This window comes from Anas platyrhynchos, chromosome Z (assembly GCF_047663525.1).
Source record: "Anas platyrhynchos isolate ZD024472 breed Pekin duck chromosome Z, IASCAAS_PekinDuck_T2T, whole genome shotgun sequence".
In the NCBI taxonomy this organism is placed as follows: Eukaryota; Metazoa; Chordata; class Aves; order Anseriformes; family Anatidae; genus Anas; species Anas platyrhynchos.
The window spans coordinates 83930880-83954544 of NC_092621.1; the positions used below are offsets into that span (position 1 = coordinate 83930880).

Here is a 23665-nt window from a genome sequence, read left to right on the forward strand (position 1 = left end):
ATGTGTTTAAACATTTCTATGGCTTTGACTTGTGCTGACTTTAGAGATGATTCTTCACATATGTCTGGGATATCCTTTTGATGCTAATGATCCTAATAAATGGCCATAATGGCCAATTAAACACTTTTCATTCATATGTATAGTTTGCAAAACTGAAAGTCTCTATAAGACTGATTTTGATAGAATTATGCTTGAAAATGTCATTGTTTTATGCCAGTTTGGTTGGCCCTATCTTTGAGGTCTCTTCCAACCTAGATGATTCTGTGATTCTGTTTAGCAACCTGTGCAGGAGAAAGATAAAAGAAACACAGTTTCTAGGCTTATTCTTCATAGTGGTTCAACCAGCCTTCAAAATCTACCACAGAGGATAACTGCCGTCTTCCAACCAGCTCTGTGAATGAGTTGAGAATGTTGTAAAATTCAATAATCTCATTTGAATCTCCTCTGAATTTCTGCAGTCTAATTCACGTGTTATTGTAAACCATACAGATTTTGTAGTGAAACCTAATAGAAACAGTGCATAGGATGAAGAAATCCGAAGAATAAGACCAATCATTTCATAACAAACAAGCTCTCTTTCTCCCCTCTACCCTAAAAGGCAGGAGACAGATTGTCCATTAGATTTTTTGTTTAGTCAGCTTTTTTACCTATGAGTTGAGTGAGCTGGCATACTGTGCTAAGACATCTTTTAATGCCAGATGCTCCTAAGTAAAATGGATTCCTCTAATTCACACAAACCAGTGATATGTTGTCTAATATAGATATGGCAGGGAAAGAACTGAGAAAACAGAAAAAGCAGTTCAAAAAGAAAAATCCAGAAGTACTCAAAACATAGGAAAAAAAATTAAATTAACTTTCATTATATTTACTTGAAGTAGTTTTTTAAATTAATTTAATCAAGTTCTAAGGTTTGCTGAGAAAAATCTAGATTTTTCTAAATCTAATTTCTAATTAAATTTCTAATTAATTATAAAATTAATTCTGACTAATTCTAAAATTAAATTTCTAATTCATTCTAAATCTAATTTTAAGTTTTCTAAGTTTAAAAAAAAATAGATACTACGTAAACAGTCTTTGCAGAACATGATGAGAAATTGGTTTAAAGGGGCTTGTGACTTGAAATTAAAGCTATATTTGGTCTATGGTAATGCCACATGGAAAGTTCAAGATACAGCTTCTTAACTTTTCTAATTAATTTGGTGATATCAATAAATTCAGGTAAATAGAAAGAAGTGTAAAGGAATTTAGCGGGAGGTGGAAGTTGTATATGTATCTTCTTATAACTGGTTAATAATGTCATGTTTTTAAGTAAAAATCTTTGGGAATCCACTGGGAAACCATTACAAGGCTAAGCATTAGAAAATATGTATGCTTTCATCTGTTTTTTCTTGTTTTACCCTGAAGTAAATGTTGCCCTTATTGTAAGAAAATCTGACCCTTCAAACCTCAAGATGAAATGTGGCATCCTTGAGTTTTCTGATTTAGAAATTGGCAGAATAATGTCAGCTGGTTTAAAGGTTTATCTAATTGATTGGTACGGATGGTTAAATATTATGAAGTAGAGTCTACAGAAAGATATGTAGATTTCTCTTACCTTAGATTTTTTTTTAACGTTTATTAGCTCACCTGTCATAACATTAAATATTCATCTTACTCTGAACTCCAATGCAGCCTTCTTGTTAATCATCACATAAGAACAGTATTTATATGATAGGCATAATACTTACTGCCCACTGATGCTTCCCTCTCTCTCTCTCTCTCTTTTTTTTTTTTTTTTTTCACTCACCACTTTAGTAAATCAAAAGATAATCTGTGAAGGCAATCTAAAGCTCCTATTGGTAGCACAGAGGAGATGCTTCTTTTTCCTTTTATCTGTACTTATATCCATACATAAATATGGTTATACACTTATCTTATGCACCTGTTAAATACAATCTTCTATTGGTTACTCCCATACAGTAAAATATTCCAAATGCACAGAAGATGCCAAAATAAATAAAATTTAATATAGTATTATTAATAAATACCTTTACAAGAATGTCATGTATGTAGTGAATAACAGCTGTGCTTTAACCAGTTACAAGGAATCATTCTTCTTATGACAAAATAATGCACTTAACCTCCTAGGATAGTACAATGTATTTTAAGGACATATCTTCAAAGAGGCAGACATACAAGTATAATTTATCCATATATCTTTCTTGCTGATAGAAATACCTCCCAGTAACTTGCTGACATTATCACACTTATCCAGATCTTTTCTGCTACTGGTTTAGCTATGAAATGAATCTTACTGAATTTAGAAAATCTGCAGTTTTTGACTGTAGACTTCTCTTTCCCTATTGAATCCTTACCAAATAGACAAGCTAGGAACAGTTATGCTGTATTTTTTGATGAAAAGAGGTAGTCAAAATTCACATTTCTTCATGCTCTTTCAGTCAAGAAGAGAAACTGATGATAGAATAAGTTATTTCTGATACGGTTCTTTTATTTGCCAAGAGCATAACACTTCTGTTTGCTTTATAGTTTAAATAACAGCAGCTGAAGAAAATATAAAGAATGCAAAAATATTTTATTTGTTTATAGAACAAATACAGAAATATCTTTCAGCAAGCATTCTGTACTGCTTGCTTCTTTGCACTATACTCTCAGTGCCTCCCCTGTGGCTTTTTTTTTTTTTTTTCTGCTCTGGCAGATGACTTCACTTGTGTCTCATAGACTTGCAATCTTCCAATGCAGTCATTCTCCAGTCAGCCTTGACTGTTAGAATCTCTTGTACATTTATACATAACTTCATTTCAGCAGAAAGTCTATTATTTTAGGTTTTTATTCCAAATATAAATTTTAGATCATATTACTTCTATCCTGAATGAAATGAAGATCTTAATCTTACCCATTTGAGTTCAGTAAAATAAAAATCATAACATCCCCCATATTAGCTGCTACCTATGAATCCAATGAATCCTATTGAATCCAATGAAGCTTGAAACAAGTAAAAAGCACAACACAAGACCCAAAAAAGACTTTTTATCATTAGTTTGTAAATTATTATCACAGTAGCAAACTAATTCTGTGGCTGCATATTCATACCTCACTAATCTCATCATATTTTACACTTGTTCAGATTCTTTTATAGTATTTTCTCCCTCAATATATCTTCACAGAAACTTATTACTGTCCGAATTAATTGCTTGTGTGAAACCTTACGTGTGTCAAATGGAAAAATTATCACTATCATAATATCTCAAACCTTGATTGTAGAGAGGACAGGATGCTGCAATTGTTGCTAAAGTGTGAGGAAGTATTATTGAATTTAGTCCTATGGCCACATTGCCTTCTTTGTATTACTGCTTTGGGAATTGACACTGTACAGGTCATCCTCTTAAGTATTTTGCCTGGAGCTCTAACGTACCCAGAGATTCCTACAGGAACTGATCAGGTCTCTACTTTGAAAAATTAACCATATGACCATATCTCAAAGGCACAGAGATATGCATAGATACATCAGCGAGTATCTTCACATTTTATCAAGAGAAGGTGTGGGACTTTTGACAGGGCTTTATTACAGTCCAAATGGAAACTCTTATTCTTAAACTTTCAGAAACTCCCATAAAATCTCTTTGCTGTTTTCTTTAGCTTATCACCAGAAAGTCAACAAAAGAAAAAGGGTATCTGATTAAGATCCCTTTTCCACTGATCTTCCAGCTAGGACTACTTCATTCCAGTATACCCTACTAATGTTTAGCCTCATTGTTTTTTCAAGTACAGTATCTGCAAAAAATTACTGGTCAGACAGGTATTTGTAGAAGACACACCCTTAAAATAATTTTCTAATCTTTTGATGTTAGGCTGCCATGATACAGTTTGCAATTATGAAGAAGCTAAGAAAACTTTTAGGAGTTCTGGACTCTATTCTTGCAAGCCTCTATTTAGCTCTATTTAACTGGATAGTCCCAAACTATTTGGAGAAGAGAGATATCTCTGCACAAGCATATTAGCTCCTCTAAGAAACATTCCAGTGCTCTCCTAATGAGGACAGTGTAATGCAGACTAATCCACAAATTTTGTTAAAAAATTAGTATGATTACATTTCACCAGATCTATTTGTGGTGCAACCATGGGACTAGTATTTTTTCCAGTTGCTCATTAGGTTTTGTCTGACGACTATTAAATCCAAGCAGTTATTGCAAGGATGTACAATTAACTTCAAGTACTTGAAACAGAAGTTTTCAGTTGTTATACAGATTTAGCCAATCTAAGAAGCTTCTTTAGGGAACATACATTTTCTTTTGTAACAACTCGCTGCTCTTGCTAAAAGTTGCCTGATTCCTAAGTGAGGTCAGCTGGTAAAATTACTACCTTTTACTCTTCACCTAGAACAACTTACAATAAATCAGTGTCATTTACATGAAAATGCTGCAAAATGTATTGTAGCAGTTAAAGAGCTGTTTCACAAAGGGCAATTAATTGGAGTCGGCAAATATATATATGTAAATATGTATATATATATATATCTTTCCATTCCACATATACTATCAAGTCATTTCTCTTCAAAGAAATTGGTTTATAAAAGCACAGTCTGAGAAAAATCTTTGTATCTATTAGTGTCTAGGGCACTGACTGCACCACATAATTTTACTTTCTCAGTGGAAATCCTCCCCTCCCTGCCCCACTTGTGTGTGCAAAGTAAATTATCTCATTTTGAAGCAGTTCACATTTCTTTGGGTCCATTTTCAAATTTGTAGTCTCAACTTACCACAGAGTATTAGCAAATGTCACTATCAGTTAATATTTCAGTTTTAGTGAAGACCAGGATATCATCCAGGTTTGAACTGTACAGGCTATACAATATCCATTTCCATTAGTCTCTCAAACAACATATTGTGCAAACCAAAAACATTAGGTTAAACTGCCAATAGCCTTGTCCTGCTGTGAAAACAGTTTTCTTCCAGTTTATCCCCACATGCCAGTATTCACTTTTAGAGTTGTATGTATAAAATGAAATTAATTATGTTTATCATATAGAGTCTCACATATTCATTATAAAAAATAACCATTTTTAATAGGATTTCATTTCATTTTCATGAATTCGCCAGTACTATCCCTTCTTAAACAGAAGTACATGTATGTGTGAAGCCTGAGGACTGATTAAAGCCCTTGGATATAGCATGTTGATGATTTCTCAGTGACTTTCTTATCTGCCTTTAGTAAACGGTAAGGTTGACTGAGTGGTTTCCAGTCGGTATTAATCCTGGGCTGGGAAGGTGTACAGCTACTGCTTTTTGCTTTACTATGTGAAGGATAACTCATGGTTCCTGGAAATAAAGGTTCTCAAAGAAGAACTCACAGATTCTTCTGCTGGCATGCTATGCATTTAGAGAAAGTGTAACAGAATTCTCAGAGTTCTCTTTCACCTTTCCCTTTTTCATATCAGCATCTGCTAGATTCAATAACTCATATCACACAAGCACCATTTTCTTTATTCCTCTATTATTTGTTACTTGTCAAAATAATCCATTTCTGTTTCATATCCATGGGTGATAAAGCAATTCTGTTTAAAAAAAATCCCCCAAGAAAATTGCAAAACTAAATGTTTTGTCAGAAAATTAAAACAATATCAGGTATTCATTATTTCTCCCTGCAAAGGCACAGCAAAGGCACATAGACCCTTAACTGACTCAAAAATATGTCTTAAAAAATTCAGAATGCTGTACATTAAAAACTAGTTCTGGGCATACATTACATTGTAATTGTAATTCAACATACCTAGGTTATTTGAACTTGTAGTTAAACTTGTAGTTTTAAGTTTTACTTAAAGTTTAACTTATAGAGGTCCAACATCCCAATCCAATTTTCCAACCATTTTTGTAAAAAAAAAAAAAAAAAAAAAAAAAAAATTTGGAAAAATAGGTCCATTTTCTCCAATGGCAGTATTCACTGGAGACACATAAGTGGTTCAGTTTTGACCATCCTAATTTATTGCTTTCCATGTGTTTGGTGTGTCAGTTTTAGATCTGAGGAGCTTTCTACTTCTATGTACATTTCATATATCATGTTGCACATAAAGTATTAAAAGTACAAAACTTTTCACCTGTTCAGAGAGCTTATATGTACATAACATGGGGTGTCAATGGCTTCATCAAATATGGTAATCTTACAACATTTAGCAGCACTAAATCATGCATACACACATCCTCTAAAATACTCTGAGACAGCTCTGTAAATCCCAACAGTACTTCCTACTATAATGAGGAAAATTTCTTAATTCTGCCCCTTACTATGGTACAATTATATGAGAACAATGGGAATAAAACTAAATGTGTTCGTATGATGCCTACTAAAAGTATCCTGAAGTATACCTATAGTACAAAAAAAAAAAATTAAAAAAATCATCATGTTGGTACAGTTTATAGGAGAAAGAAACCCTGTGTGTAAAATCAAGAAAAATGTGAAAAAGCCCTTCGTATTCAAAGAATTCTTATAATCTAGTTAAAGGTCACTGATATATTTTTATTTTTTTTGGCAGGACAAATCACTCAAAAACTACTGTATAATTACCTTTTTATCTCTTTTTATGCATAAAATTGCACATTGCTGAAGTTTACTCTTGATGAGTAAATAATTCTGGAAGTTTTTTACCATACTAAACTGTCATTACTAAGGTATAACTTATTAGTCCAGGCTTTCTTGTACTATCATATAACAGGTCACACTCCAAAAATTTTAGCTTATCTAGCACCAGTAAAGCATATGTATAGGAGAAGGAATAAAGATTATAATAATTTTACCATTATATAATTAAACCTCATTGAAATTTAGAAGATATGCATCATTGTGGTTTTCACCTTTATCTAAACTGAAAGTTTATTCATAGCAATATTGATTCTGTGTAAATAGCATATTTTCTAATTCATAGTAGCATATATTTTCCTTAAGCTCGAGAGGTTGGTCAGTCAATAGATGAAAACACATTCTGTCAGTTAATCCTTGTGATAATTTAAACACCTACTAAAATTCAGTACTGGGTAGTGCTAGAGTAAGAATATGATCCTGATCAAGTATTTGACAGTCCTTGTAAACGATGACACATATTTGAGTAGGTAAGTGAATGCAGTGCAGTTCTCAAAAAGATGCATGACAGAAGTGGAAACAATGCTGTATCCCTGACCAATGTTAGACAACTTTAAAATTACAAAATTAAATTAACTGAATTAACTAAATAATTATGTTATATTTAAAATATATTTTTATATTTTATTAAAAGAAAACCTCATAAAACCATTCTTATATTTGCCCCACTTTCATATGACGTTAATGATAGTATTAAGAAGAGGGAGAACATAGACGTACTTCTGGAATGCCTACAGTGATAAACATGTAATAACATAAACAAAACCTCTAAGAAGTTTTTCAGTGAAGAAACATAATTTTGAAAGTAATCTTTCAGATCCACACCTTTAAAAATCTTTGTTAACCAGTTGTGGTATCAATGCACTATTAAGTTCAGAGTCATTTAGACTCCTTTGCATTTAAGATATCAGCCTACTTTATCGAATTGTAGCCTGCTTTGAAGCTATGAATACTGAGACTGACTGAAAAAACAAACAAACAAACAAAAAAACAAACAAACCAAAACAAAACAAAAAAATCATTAAAAAAACAATGAACCTTTCTTTTTCTTTACCCACTCAAGAACTGTCCTACTGATAACTGATATCCCAAAGTATTTAAGTAGTTAAAAATGAATTTGTGTTTCTCACTGATATTCTTGCAAGGATCAACAGCGTAAGTACTTACTTGAACTTCTCAGTAAAATTCTCACTAAGAGACAATTATCATGTAGCAAGGTTTCCAAAAGCAAGTGCAAATTACAGTGTGGCTGGGATAAGAGCAGTTTCAGTTGACCCTGGGCTGCCATTTCTCCGGCTGATGGACTCCTTTCAAAATGCAAGATAAAGACAGAATAATGCAGTTAATTTATCTACGAAATTAATATCCTTAAAGTGCAGATGTAATGCTAACTCCCTTAAATGTCAATTCCTCCCAGATTACTCTGAAAATGCTTTCATGCTTGCTTACTTTAAGGCAGCTCAGGGAAGGAATTACATTTAATCTCAACTAGCTAAAAGCAAATTAACATTTGGTAGTCTGCCAAAGTTATAACTGATACAAAGCAACTTCACTTATCTTTTTCATGGAACTATGTATAGCCTTGTTCTACCAGGCAAGAAGGAGTATTTTTGTGCTTGAATAAATTTCAGGCTATTATTCTTTAATTTACCATGTTAATTGTTTAGTAAGAGCTCTGAACTGTCCTAAATGAAGGATATGAAACTCTTAATTAAAAAAAAAAAAAAAAAAAAAAAAAAAAAAGAGGGAATATTCAAAGGGTCTGCAGGATCCTGCATTAGGCTGACCAATTCTTGAAAATAATGAAAAATTCACCTGAAGTATTAGACTAGTTGGACTGTATTGCCAGCACAGAGATGTAAGAAAGCTTTCAAGGAGATTGTACTTTTCTGTTTGCTGTTCCATGCTCTCCAGAAGTTTAGGTTTCCAAACAGAAATATTCTAGGGCTCCCTCTGAACTCAGCCAATGTTCTAACACCAACCATTAGACTCATACTGGAGCAATTAAAATGATCGTGGACTTCTATTTCACCTTCGCCAAATGTTTTCTGAGTTCAGCAAGCAGCCTCCTTGGGACTGAAATTCCCCTCCTGGCTGGTCTGCTGCCTCTGAGAGAGCAGCATGTCTGGAATGTTTCACAGCCACCCTCGTAACATCTTTTTCTTTTCAAACACCCTTTTGCTGTTTCCTGCACAAATCCTGGGACCAGAAAGCATGCACAGTTCTGCAAGTTCTGCAGGAACTACTGGGTAACTACACAGGTTAAGTCTGTTGCTGGTGGCAAAGTGGAGACTCACCTCCTGTGCTCCTCAGATTTTTTTAATCTATTATTTCTTATTTCAGACATTTTAAAAATGAAGTTTTCAAAATTGGTTTGTCAGTAAAATTTTCCTTGAAAGCCTAATTTTCCCTTATTAACTGGCATATACATTAATTTTATATTTAGATAAGATTTGAGGGTTTTTGAAATTAAATTCTGACATGTTTAGCTATTCTATTTCTTCATTTTGGTTGCAAGTTTATACAACAATGGTTACTAACTTTGAAAGTTTATGCACTGCATATGCAAACTCTTATGCACATAAATTTTACACCTACCAGTTATAAAAACTACATATGCCTGGATGCATAAACTATGCAAGCATAAACATTTTCTGCTAGAACACAAACACTATCAGCATCAGTTAAAGCCTTTTTCATCAGGAACTATGTTCTCCTGCCATACTATAAAAGAATTACTAGGCACCTGCACATTTACTTTATGTGCCATTTATGTGCAGCTATTGGGACAAAACGAAAATGTTTTAATTCTATGTTGCACATTTCTGTGACCATCTGAGCAGTCCAAGTGTGCCACCACTCAACTCAGCTTGTATGTATGCATGAAAATAGATGACTGCACAAAATCTTCACTGTTGATTCAAGGTTACTATATAGATAGTATATAAAACTAAAACCTGGAAATGAAAATGCCGGTTGACATGCTTCTCTGGTTTAGTCTCCCACCTGTATGCTTCCAGTACCAGAAATTATCAGGATGCCACAGATCTTGCAGGGCAACCTTGAGGTTGCCTAAGAATATCAAACTTCCACAACACTGCTTTCCTGAAGGACCTTTCTAGCACACTATTATGCCAAAATTTTGCAGTTAATATTGCAATAGCCAAAGGGGCTATAATAGCCAACAGCAAAGAGGGATTTTACACACTGTAGCCTTTGGGATTTTAACAGTAAAGCCAATACCTCTGAGTAGCTAAGCAACATACTTGCCATGAAAACTCATGTACATCTTTTTTGATTTTTACCTCATTTATCATATAATCCTTGATAATGTAGCACTGTCTCGACAATGATGTTTTTGCACATAAGTACATATTGGATTCTAATAATATTTGTCAGAAATATATACACATATGCATTTAAATCTCAATAGAACTTGCAGCCAAAATAACTTTTCCATATTTAAACACATATTATAAGCATACTTTAGGGTTTGCATTCTTAGCAGTATTACTGTCTACACTTTGTATGTATTCATATGTACATGAACTCCAATGCATTTTAAGAACTAATTAGTTGTTTGTAATACATGTTTAAATTCAAACAATTACTATATTCACACCAGACTTGGTACTATGGCTATGACTAAACTCAATGTTTCACAAATTTAGTTAAATTATATGGGCCAGTTTCACTTTATTTATCTTCTTCCTTGAATGCCACATGTTATGAAGTCTAATAAGGTCAGTCACTGCCTTCAAAATACAAGGAAAGGGACAAGTTTGGTCAAATAGATTAATGAAGGATAATATTTTAAATGAATTCAGAAATAAATGCCATTTTTAGAATATTTGAGTTGAAATAAAACTTGTCTGTCATTGACCAGATGGGAAGTTATCATGTTGTAATATACACCCGTTCTTGGCTCCTCGAGCCTCTTGCAAATTGAAATGTACAATGGTGTGACTCACTTGGAGGAAAAATAAAATATAGCAGACATTCCCTACAGCCATGAAGCTAGCACCAATAAATGCACTGAGAAGTTTTGTAACGTGCATATGGAGAGGCATATGTTCTCTCATCCTCGTAGCTCAGTACTAGTGAAAATAAGACTAGCCTCATAAAAAGTGACAAAAGGTGAAGTACATATAAATATCACACATATAAATGTTCAGTTTTGTACAGTAGGAGAAAAAAAAAAAACAACAAAAAAAAACAACTCATTTGCAAAGGCTATGATTATGAACCCCAAATGAAGCAAAGAATGAATCACAGTTACCACTATAGGAACTGTAATACAAATAAATTATTATCAGTGATTATTTATATTGATAATCAACTATACAAAATGGGGGGAAAAAAAAAAGAAAACCTCAAATGATAAATTCAACATTGTATAAGGAAAGTTGAAGTTAGATAGATAAAACAGACTATAACAATATAAATATATGACAACTAATGTAGAAAACCTGGTTAAGTAGTGAATCTGTAAAAAAAATTAAAAAAATAACAATTGTAAACAAAATTATTTCTAGGAGAACTTTCTCCTAGAAAGGTTAGAAAGAGCAATTATTTAATATTTATATTTATGACAGGCTAGAATCTTCAAAATCCACTTAAAAATTAGGTGCCCACAGCTGGGAGCTGTACAATGGCCTCAGCTTTCAATTTTGGTAACTAATATATAAACTATATAACTAACTAACTAATATATAAACTAATATATATATTTATTAGCTACGGAAAGAAAAAGCATAAAACAATCTAGGAAAAAGTAGGATCCTCTAATTAATAGTTTTCTGCAATATGTAAACATAATATGTCTTGTTATTATTCTAAATGCAGTATTTCAAGAAAGAAAAACTTCCATGCCAAAAATATGGTGTAAAACCAATAACAAACTTATAACACCTTAGGACATGTTCGTTAAAAGTACTTAACATAATATTTTTTCTTTCCCCCCACCCCCCTTTTTTTTTCTGATCACCTGAAAGGTGTGCTGTTAAAAGAAGACATTAAGTATTTTACCAATATAGTTCACTCATTATCACAAAGACAGTACATATACATAGACTATTATCACACAGGCACACTGTGTGACATGTTTTCAGAGTTGTCCTTCCTTTTGGACTTCTCATTTTCCCAGAAAACAAACAAACAAAAACAAACAAATAAAAAATAAACAAACACCACAAAAAAATAAACAAACAAGCAAAAACTATATTAAAAAAAAAAAAAAAAAGAAAACAGCAACAGAGAAGATACTTCATTGGCTGGCGAGATGCATGCTTTCTCACCTTTCATCCAGAGAAAATAGGTCTGGAAAAGTTTTTTACTGTTTATTCAAAATAAATATGCCCCAAACAGCATCTACAAAATCATAATTCCACCTCAGAAAACAGAACTCTTTAAGACTGAAATAGTATCAACATTTCCTTTAGATACTTTTATGCTGCAAAGTGTACTAACTTATGAAGCCCTCTTCCTAAATTCAGAATTCACACCATAATTTAAATTCTGAATAGTAGCCTTGGACTAGGGGATCAGAAAAATGACTTTTTTTCTACTGTGAGTCCTTAATGAAGGACACTTTTTCTAAGATATAGAATGCATGCCTTTTTAAGTGATCATGTAGTCATTCCCTCTCCTATGCCCTCCCTTTCGTCTCCTGTATCTCCATACATGTGCGACTTACAAAACCATTGAAAAATTTCATTGAAACTTGATTCAGAGGTAGAGATCCCACGTACACATTATCTTTCAAGCTTTAGAAAAACTTAAATGACTACTTTGAGCAGAGAAAAGCACAAAATCTGAATTCAATAGTTAATTCATTCTGTGGCATTTCAGTAGGCCAATCACACAACTTTGACTCAGTCACAGCATTTATTGTGTTATTAGAGACACCAGGAAAGGACATAACTACTGCTGACATGAAATTAAGGGTGAGGGGTGGAAAGAACGTTCTGCACAGTATGGGGTAAAATCATAGGGAAGATATTGTGATTAGGAAGATACAAGGTAGGAGGTCAAAAACTGACAGCATTTTGGACTTCAATAGGTCATCTCTCAAGTGTTAACATACTTCTATAAAAAATAAAAATACTTTATCAGAAAAAAAAAAAAAAAACCAAAACAAAACAAAACTCAGAAACACAGCTTTTCATAAAAATTGAAAATGAAAATCTCTTGGGAAATAACTTTTGAAGAGGTGGAGGAGGTGAAGGGGTTAGGAGAGAATCTACACTGGTGTGGGAGTGCTTCAGGTTCAAAATTAGAAAGGGAATGACAGCACAGCTGGTAGCATATGTCTCATATGTAACTTGTCATTATATGCAGTGACACAGAAAAAGAAATTAAGCTTTTGCCTCTAATCATGCAGTAATCTCCCAAAAAATCAACTACGATCAAGCAGCATATATTTGATGTGTTATTTATATATCAGACCCTTTTTTAACCAGCAATCAGAAACAGAAAGACATACATTCTTTATCTCCCCTTTAATTATAAGTCTTTGAGAACTGCACCTGTGCTGAACTACATTATTGTCAAGAGCTATATACTCTAATTAAAGCAAGAAAACGTTAAATACAATTCAAATATCAAACATAATGAATGCATGTGCAAAAAACTACACAGTACACTGCTTTCAATGTGACCTTTCTTATAAATTCTTAACTTTGAAGACTAGGGGAATCTGTAACAAACATCCAAAAATGCTTCTATATTGTTTCATTAGAATATTAATTAAACATGTATCCAGATATAATCTTTTCCAAACTATTTGATTAATGTTGACTATCTGGTAGTTTTATTAAAATCAACTTTTGTTACTCACTTCATTAAGGAAGGAAAGGATGATGGTATGCAAAATAACCAGTGCAATGGGTGATAAAAGTCTTTGGAAATAACTTGAGGAAGATGTTCTCCAGAATTGTTCTGAAATGTCCTGAAAAGAAAAACAACAAACAAACAAACAAACAAAAACAAACCATGTCTGAAACACATGGGACACTGAAAATCCTTTTGAATCAATAATACAAATATATATCAATAGAAGATGTAGAATCCATTATGATAACTAGCACTACATACATATGTGCATACATGTAACTGCAAATTTATTGATCTTATTTGATGTTACAAATGTCATTCTCATTTTATCTGCTTTCACTATTTGTAGCTCAGCATCTAGCACTTTCAGTAGAGTTAAAGCAATTGTCTTCATATATTTAGTCTCATATAGCAGATTTTTGAGCTATATTTTAAAATGCATTGAATAAGCAAATTGCTCTTTAGCCATTTATTTCTATTGATCTTTTGTTTTTGCCCAATACATGCATCATATTATGAATATAGCAGTATCATAAACATAAGTAAAATATCTTTTGAAATTTTAGTGGTCATCTTTTGCATTAACACCCAAGTAGATATAGACTTTGGATGAAACTGGAAAAAAATGAATCAGAAGCCTCAGATCTCCTTCACTGGCTTGTAAGATATAGACAGAATAGTGATGGAAATATCTGCTGTTTAAAAAAAAAATAAATAAAGACTGCTGAAGAATCAGATAAATTAGTTTTATGTCACTCCTCCTCCATTATTTCTCTTACCTAAAGGCTGTGAGAGGCAAAAATCACACTCAGCGAACTGATAACAAAAATTAACTATTCTTATTTGTTACTGATGTCATTTGACTATAAAAATACCTATGTTATCGTAAGGACAGACATGATATAATTAATACTTGACTTAAATTATTATCTAAGATTATAAGATACAAAAATAAAAATTAACAAATGTATTAGTATTTGTACAGAGTATTTCTGCAGAAGGGATGTCATCCCTTACATACACCCTCCATTAATCATTACCAATTATCACTCTTTTTGCAACTCACTTTTTTACTTACTTGGCTGTGAATGTTTCATTTTACTAACTTGCCTTCTCTAAGTTTGTTCCTTTATGTATCATGGCTGGAATTTTCCAAGTTACGCTGTGGAACAATTGGTGGAGGTGACTTATTGAAACTAAAGATATGTCCACATCTTAAGAGAAGGTTCAACATTGAGGATACTTTCAGAGTGAGAAGTGGTAGATACGCAAGGAGTCTGTTCCACAATATTCCCCCTGGCAACATAACCTGCAGCCTTAAATATTGGTAACACCAGGGTGGCTTAGTGTGTGGAGTCTAAGAGAAATAGTATGGAGGGTGGAGCAGAGTGAAGACACTGCAACCAAACTCTGTGCTCTCACTGCAGGGATGGGGAGCTTGATGGTACTATGGGACTGACAGACTGCATAGCCAGCCCTGAGCCAAACTGATCATAAAATCATGTCCTCTGGTTAACTTTATTTATTATAAGTTCACTGCAATGACAAAATACACCTCCATCCCAAAGGCTACATGCCTCCAAGGTGTAACCACACCTCACTGAGCATGTGCTCTGAATTTCTCTGAGCCTGTAACTTTAAAGCAAAGGCAAGACAATTTTATACCAATCATAATGACGATCAATTCAAGCTCCACCTAAAAGCAGGAATGTGGTGAAAAAAAGGCTCAAGAAAGGAAAAGTGTTAGATGGTTTTTAAAGTTGTTTAATGTTGAGAGACAACATCACAGACAAGTCAGGAGGACATCATTGATTTTTGGGGTCAGCTGACAGGCTGTCCTTCTCTTCCCCCCCCTCCACTGGGATGCCTACTGGGTCAGATTTGAACCCTTGGTTATAACTAGTGCTTCCCTAAGAAACCTAACATTCTTTATAGAGTTGTTTCGTAAGCCAACTTGTATGTAGCTGGTTGTGTTAGTCATATTCTTAGTATTTGCAAGTGCTTTGCAGACAGCATCTTTATCATCAGCAATCCAAAAGACCTGTCCTCCTGTAGCTTCAGTAAATTAAACCAGTTGCTAATCTGCTAAACTGAAGGTGTATTGTGCTATATGTGTGTTTGTGATTGTGGTAATTTGATATATTGGATGCGATAGGACTTTAGTGCTGAATTGGGCATCACTCAGAATTCAAGCCCAGCCACCCCCAGCCACTCTGATATCTGAGGACAAGTTGAGATGCAAGGGGGTTTAAGTCCTGCCAAACTTCTTTATTCTTTAACACAGCATATGCAAGAAAAGTAACTACCTTTAAAAATGTCAGTTCTGGACTCTAGAATGGGCATTTTAGTATATTTGCTTTACTTTCTGGAGAGATTCAGTTTTATTCCTGATTTTCAGTAAGAATTCTTTCTGTTGCAGTAAGAGTTGAAGGACACTTAAAATATCTAAGGAAGAAAGATGAGGTTTTTCTCAGGACAGGGGAATCTTTTTATATCGCATAAAAAAGTCACTGTCACAATATAGAAACAGTGTGAGTAGATTTAAACACTTAAAACCGGAGATAGAATTGGAATCTAATTGGAATCCAATTGGAATACAGTCTCAACGATTTCTTTACCTAAAATGTAAAATATCCTTTTTCTCATAGGGTGCTATATCATGGTAGCATTGGCAGTATTTGTGTTTTGTCATTTTATTATTTCAAATTACTTTAAAACTTTTTTTCTTTTTTATTTTCACAGTTGTATATCGGTAATTTAGAAGTACAGCTACAATGTCTATAAGGTCACTGTTCGCTTATATGACTACAGATGAAAGAAAATTACACTGTGCTTAAGGAAGACAGGTGTAGAGCTTCTGAACTCCTCCAAAAGAAAGGGTAATTTATTTGGAAATTACTTTACTGATCAAACAAAGCTAGTAGAAACAATGTATTACAGGCTTTTAGAATGATCTTAAGTAAGCAATATCTGACCAGAATGGTAAGCATATTGTAAATTTATACTCTATGTGAATTCATGAAAAATTAAAGCTGAGATCATAATGTAGATAAAAGGAGTACTTAAACAGAAAAATAGTTATTTTAAAAACAGTAACTTCAACAGTCTGAGAAAATTCAAGGGAAAAAAAAAAACAAAAAAAACAAAAAAAACGTATTGTCTCTCATCCCCTGAAATGTTTCTCTTAATATAGCAAAGGACAGAGCCAACTTCCTACAAGAAAGAAGATAGGTACAGATTGGGTGGCTATGAAAGAAAAATAAATAAATAAAAATGTTTTAGAGATTTCTGGCTAATGCAGGTTGTTAAATATGGTGTCTTAGCTGTCTCCTGATGACAAGCACAGGGCATACATTTGGCCTCTAAGACTTACAGCAAAACCTCCTTGCAAATTTTGAAACTGACATGGAGAAAATGTGATGGTTTTAAAAATTATTTAAATTTTACTGCCTTCAAATACTAGAAAAAGTGAAGTGTCTAATGATAATAAAATGGTGACAGCAGTCCTCAGTGTCCATTGCTCGTTATGTAATTTTTTACCAGAACATAAGGCAAAACCAGCCCTCTGCCAGACAGTTTAATTCAACTACTCTTCTGACAGAAGTATAATAATAGGTAGTAGGAAATTTGTTTTGACTACAAGATATGTTAAAGCAGCTGCTTATAGTCTCAAAGCAGTGGATAGCATCTGTGAAAGTATTTAATACCACAGCAAGATTCCAAGTTACAGGAGTTTTATTCTTCTGTAGAGTATGACAAGGTGAGAATTGATCTGGTAAACATCAGTGCAGGTGTGAAATAATGAAATGCCAACAAGATGTATCCTAATGGTATTTCCTTGCAGACTTTGAAGAATTTAGCTCTTTATACGGAAGAAACAGGACAAACAAGTGAGTCATAAATTAGGGTTAAGAGAAATATCTTTTTTTTTTTTTAGGTTTTACCCAATAGATGGCAATTTTACCAATAAAAATTCTATTTATTTATTTAAATTCTATTTATTCTATATTCCTAAATTCTTCTCTCGGAATTCAAGTTATTGGCCTCATTTCTTGTTGAGAAAACAAGACATAATAATTTGTATTACAAAATCATGAAAAGCTGCATCCACCTTACTCTTTATGATCTCCACTAAAAGAAAGATTATGATATCCTACTCAGTACAAAAGACTAACAGCTATAATATATGTAATAATATATAACACATTCTACAAACAGCTGGCAGAAGTTGCACAATCACCAGCACTTGTTCTCATGGGGGACTTTAACTTCCCAGACATATGCTGGAAATACAACACAGCCCCGAGGAAGCAGTCCAGGAGGTTCATGGAAGACATCTTCCTAACTCATCTGTTAATGAGCCTACCAGAGGAGGTGCCCCTCTAGACCTGTTGTTCATGAGCAGAGAAGGACTGGTAGGGAGCTGTCATGGGTGACCATGACATGGTGGAGTTCTCTATTCTTGGTGAAGTCAGGAGGAGGGGCACTAACACTGCTACCTTGGACTTTCAGAGGGCAGATTTTGAATTGTTCAGGACACAGGTACGGAGGGTCCCTTGGGAGTCAGTCCTCCAGGGCAGAAGGGTCCAGGAAAGCTACATATTCCTCAAGAAGGAGGGGCTCCTTCACGGCGCTCCTTCAAGGCACGGGAGCAGGCTGTCCCTGTGTGCTGTAAGATGAGCCATCAGGGAAGAAAATGGGTGTGGCTGAACAGGGAACATTTTCTGAGTGTTCAGGAGAAAAAGAAAGTTTATGTCTGGTGGAAGAAGGGGCAGAAACTCGGGGAGAGTAGAAGGAGGTTCCCAGCATATGCAGAGGTAAAAAATCAGGAAGGCTAAAGCCCAACATGAGCTGAACCTGACCACTCTGGCTTAGGATAACAAGAAATGTTTTTACAAATATATTGAAAGTAAGAGGAAGGCCAAGGAGAATCTCCATCCTTTACTGGACGTGGGGGGGAATGTGACTACTGACGATAAGGAAAAGGCAGAGGTTCTTAATGCCTTCTTTGCATCTGTCTTTACTAGTCAGGCCAATTATCCTTGGGGTACTCAGCCTCCTGACCTGGAAGTCTGGGATGAGGAACAGAAAAAAAACCCACGCTTCAGGTGTAAACAGAGACCTGCTGCTCCACTTGGACTGTCACACATCCATGGGGACAGATGGGATCCACCTGAGAGTGCTGAGGGAGGTGGTGGATGTGATTACTGGGCCGCTTTCCATCATCTATCATGCAGTCATGGTCATCCAGGGAGGTCCCAGATGACTGGAGACTTGCCAATGCGACTCCCATATATAAGAAGGGCTACAAGGAGGACCTGGAGACCTACAGACGTGTCAACCTGACCTCGGTGCCAGGAAAGGTGATGGAACAGGTCATCTTGAATGCAATCGCACAGCATATGTGGGACAACAAGGGGATCAGGCCCAGCCAGCATGGGTTCACAAAAGGCTAGTTCTACCTGACCAACCTCATCTCCTTCTATGACCAGGTGACCTGCCTGGTGGATGAGGGAAAGGCTGGTGATGTAGTCTACATCAAAAAGGGCAATAAATAAATAAATAAAATAAAATAAAATAAAATAAAATAAAATAAAATAAAATAAAATAAAATAAAATAAAATAAAATAAAATAAAATAAAATAAAATAAAATTAAATTAAATTAAATTAAATTAAATTAAATTAAAATAAAATAATAAAACAAAATAAAACAAAACAAAATAAAAACACGGAAGAGGACAGAAGTCCTCTTTTTTTCAGAGATTCAGGTCAGCAGCAAGAAAGCAGTAACACCTAGGTTTTGAGGGCACATTCAGGAGGACATTTGTTAAACTGCTTCCTCGAAACTTGCACAGAACTGAACAGTCAAAATGCATCTTTGTGGATAACACGAAACTGGATGGAGTAGGTATGTGAGTTAACAAACAGCAAAGTCATGAATCAAAGATGAGAGGACCAGCAGAAAACTCATGGAGTTCACTGAGGTAAAGTGCATCTTTACTAATGTAATGATGAGGTAAAGTGCTCCAGCGACAGAACAATAATAGGCTGGGAACTGATAACCAACCTTACAGAAGAACCTGGGTTTTATGGCCTGTGTGGTGTTGAATATGAGGCTACAGAGTGGTCTCATTAAAAATAGCACAAGCCATACACTGGGCTGCATTAGGAGGAGTATGGCAAGCAACCTAAAAACCGTAACTCTCTTCATCTACTTGACACCAGTTAAGCCAGATGAAAGAGGTAGATGATGTCATTGTGAGACCTCTCTCAATTATTTTTTAAGGATCTTGGGAATATGGAGAGGTCCCACTTGACTAGAAGATGGCAAATATTGTCCCAGTTTTCAAGAAAGGCAAGAAAGAAGACCCTGGAAATTACAGTCTCACTTCAATGCATAGTAAAATTAAAGATCATTCTGGGAGTTACTGAAAGAAACACTTGAAAGACAATAAACATTGGTGATAGCCAACACCAGTTCACAAGAGGTGCCATTGAGCTTAACTAACTTAATTTCCTTTAACGACAAAGTTACCCAGCTAGTTGACCAAGGGAATAGATGTGATCTTTTGGATTTCAGCAAAGCTTTCAATACCATCTCTCGCACATATTCTTCTGCAAAAATGTTCAGCACAATTAGACAAATACATAATTGAAGAATTGGCTGACAGGTTGGGCTCAAAGAGCAATGGGGTTACAGCAGCCTGGCAGCTGGTCACTGGTAGGGCTCCCCAGGGATCCGTTTTGGTGCCAGTTCTCTTCAATGTTCAATGTTTTTATAAATGATCTGGATGCAAGACTCATAGGCAAACTAAGTTTACAGATGACACTAAATTAGGAGGAGCTGTTAACTCACTTGAGGGTGTAAAGGCCTTGCACTGAGATCACAGAATCATAGAATATCCTGCGTGTGAAGGGACCCACAAGAATCATCAAGTCCAACTACTGGCTCTACACCAGACAACCCAAAATCAAACCATATTTCTGAGAGCATTCTCCAAATTCTTCTTGGACTCTGACAGGCTTGGCATCATGACCACTGAGAGAAGAGATTGGTGCTTACCCCTCCACTCTCCCTTGTGAGGAAGCTGTGGTCCAACATGAAGCAGCCCCTCAGGCTCCTCTAGGCTGAAAAAAGCAAGTGACTTCAGACACTACTCATACATCTTGCCTTCTAGACCTTTCACCATCTTTGTAGCCCTCCTTTGGACAATCTCTAATAGTTTTATGTCCATATACTGTAGTACCCAAAACTGCACACAGTACTTGAGGTGAGGCCACACCAGTGCAGAGAAGAGCAGGACAATCACTTCACTCAGCCATGCTGTGTCCGATACACACCAGGATTTGATTGGCCCTTTTGGCTGCTACGACACATGGTTGACTCATGTTCAACTTGCCTTTGACCATAACCCCTAGATCAGTTCTGTGGGGCTGCTCTAAAGCCTCTCATCCCTAGTCTGTATGTACAACCAGGGTTGTCCCCATCCCAGGTACAGAATCCTCCCCTTGTTCTTATTAAATTTTATGTGGTTGCCCAGACCTCTAATTTGTCAAGATCTCTTTGCAAGGCATCTCTACTCCCAAGGGAGTCAATGGGTCCTCCCAGTTTAGATCCTGATCTTTATGTCTCACTAGAAGTGCTCAAGGCCAGGATGGATGGAGCTTTGACTAACATGACTTAACTTAAGGCATCCCACTCCGTAGCATAGTAGGCCCCTTCCATCCCAAGCATTCTGTGACTATACTGAAGTCTCTTCAGAAAAGCCAGACAAGGGTGGAGAAAAACAAAACAAAAAAGAGTGAGGGCTAAAAACTGATGATGGCCCAAGATTCACAGGTGAATCTTGCACACTATTCATACAGAAAATACACTAAGTGACAGCAGGAAGCACAAGGTCTGTTCTGAGAATTAGGAAAGAGAAACCATCTGCCAGAATGAGTTCATTTAAATTAAGTATATTATTAATTTTTCAGCACCCCCACTATTTTGGCTGCATTTGAACTGCATAATAAAGATATTTGAGTAATTCTAATTCCCTGGAAGTAACAGCCAATGCCACATCTCTAGTAAGTTGGAAATTAGCCAGTCCTATTATTAGTAAACTACTGAAACACAACGGTCTCTCATCAGCACTTTTATGATTACACAGAACTTTCTTAAGCAGTCTAAAGTTTAATTTAAAACTAACCCCAGCAGGGAAATCTTGTGGTACAAATAGAGAGCATGATAGATTTAATAGCAAAATCTTTACTTCACTTTCAGTTAATTTTACTTAAGTTTTCCAAGGTATAGAATGAACATAACAGATGGAAATTTTGATAATACAGCTGTAATTCTAAAGACAACTGATGAAGGATTAATATTCCCTTAAAATCACACATAACCTCTAAATTTGTTATTGATAGATTCTTAATGTGATGAACTACGTATAGCTACATAGTTACTAACGAACCTAGAAATTCATCATAAAATTTGGTATATGAAAGCAGTTGGATATAGTTATTTGAGAAACTAATCTGGTAAACCTGTCTTTTCTTTGTAATCTGAAATATAATTAGTGGGTTAGGTTACCTGACAAATATTGGTTCTAATGAAACATGCGGTATAAAAGAACTGTTTTGATATAGTCTCATAGGCTTTTGAAAACAAAAGTGCTGAATACACAGTTCATAAAATGTATTCCTTTTAACTCAGAGAAAAACCATGCATCATCTCTCTAACAATGCTTTTCAGTTTTAATGTTATTTTTATTAACATAGAACAAAATATGACATTTTTTATATTCTTCTTAAGCAAAATTTGTCAGCTTTGCTTGCAATTTGCAGAGGACTTTGTAAAAATGCTACATCCTGTACATGTCAAGTTTTTGATATTTAGAAAACCAAATTAGTATCCTGAAACTTAGATGCGTAAGTATGAATCACAGAATCACAGAATTGTCTAGGTTGGAAGAGACCTCAAGGTCATCGAGTCCAACCTCTAACACTAACAAGTCCTCCACTAAACCATATCACTAAGTTCAACATCTAAATGTCTTTTAAAGACCTCCAAGGATGGTGACTCCACCACTTCCCTGGGCAGCCCATTCCAATGCCTAACAACTCTCTCAGTAAAGAAGTTCTTCCCAATATCCTAATAACATTCCTAATAACATTCTAGTTTACCTTGAAGAGGTTAATCCAAAGCTAATAAAATCCCTGTAGATTGATCTTTAAGCAAGATCATAAAGATGAGTTAAAGACCAAATCAAGAAACATTCAAAGGTTATCAAATTGTTTCAACAACATGCATTGCATTTGTATTTTAGCACAACTGTTTATCTTGAGAATACATCAATGTAAGTTCAGTAACCTATCTTATCTCATGTTGAATGTTTATTTCATACTCACTCATACAAATTCTTCAGTGGTGAAGTTAAAATCGCTAGCACAGAAAGCAGATTATTGCAGTGGGTATGTATTTTATAGATCTTGAGATCTCTATCTTCACGTGGATTCAGAAATTCCTGTACTGAACTGCAAACTGACCACAGCATGTTCTCAGTGGATATCAGAAGTGCTGCAATATCTGTTCTGTAGGAAAGAAAAAGGGAAAATATTATTACATAGAACATTAGGATAGTGGTAAATTTCAATTAAAGACTTCTCCTCTAACAACAAAAAATACCTAAATTATAGCATTGGCTTGAAATTTCATCTTTCATCAGTCCCTACTGTGGAAATTCTGAAGATATTATGGTGCAAATATGCAGCTCTGTCACAGAAAAGCCATTACTGACACTAGTCAACAGAAGAATAGCAAAATACCAAAATGTCCTCTTTAAAAGGACAACGCCACTAGATGGGAACAACTTAACTTCTACACTACATTCAAATAAACTTAATTTAGTTTTCCTTATGATAACATTAGATTGTATATACTATTTTCAAATTCTACTAGAGTTAAAAAATAATAAGTGAACTAAATCTTCAGTTTGCAGAACTTCAACTGCCAGGCAACACATTATGATGTGGAATATTTCTGAGTCAGTAATCAGTTACTTTGATATTGAATAGCAGAGTATCATGGGTAATTGGCCTAAATAATAGCAAAAGCCCAAACTGCAACAACAAAATTTCACAAGAGGATGCTGACATACAAGAGATAGTAAGAGATAGATGGATAACACAAAATATATGGCTGGCGTGAAGTAGAAC

General features: G+C 34.8%; 1 protein-coding gene across 13 annotated transcripts in view; it reads right to left on the bottom strand.

Moving 5' to 3' along the window:
- Positions 1 to 23665, bottom strand: part of KIAA0825 (KIAA0825 ortholog) — a 254967-nt gene that overhangs the window by 134268 nt on the left and 97034 nt on the right. For all 13 annotated transcript variants that reach the window (XR_011806056.1, XM_038169775.2, XM_038169776.2 and 10 more), the window contains 3 exons: positions 22859 to 23041; positions 13469 to 13579; positions 7798 to 7937 (listed from right to left, as the gene is read on the bottom strand). Coding sequence is in view for 12 of the 13 variants with exons in the window: in XM_038169775.2 (XP_038025703.1) it covers positions 7798 to 7937; positions 13469 to 13579; positions 22859 to 23041 (434 nt within the window). In the remaining variant the exon portion in view is untranslated. The remainder of the gene's footprint in view (positions 1 to 7797; positions 7938 to 13468; positions 13580 to 22858; positions 23042 to 23665) is intronic.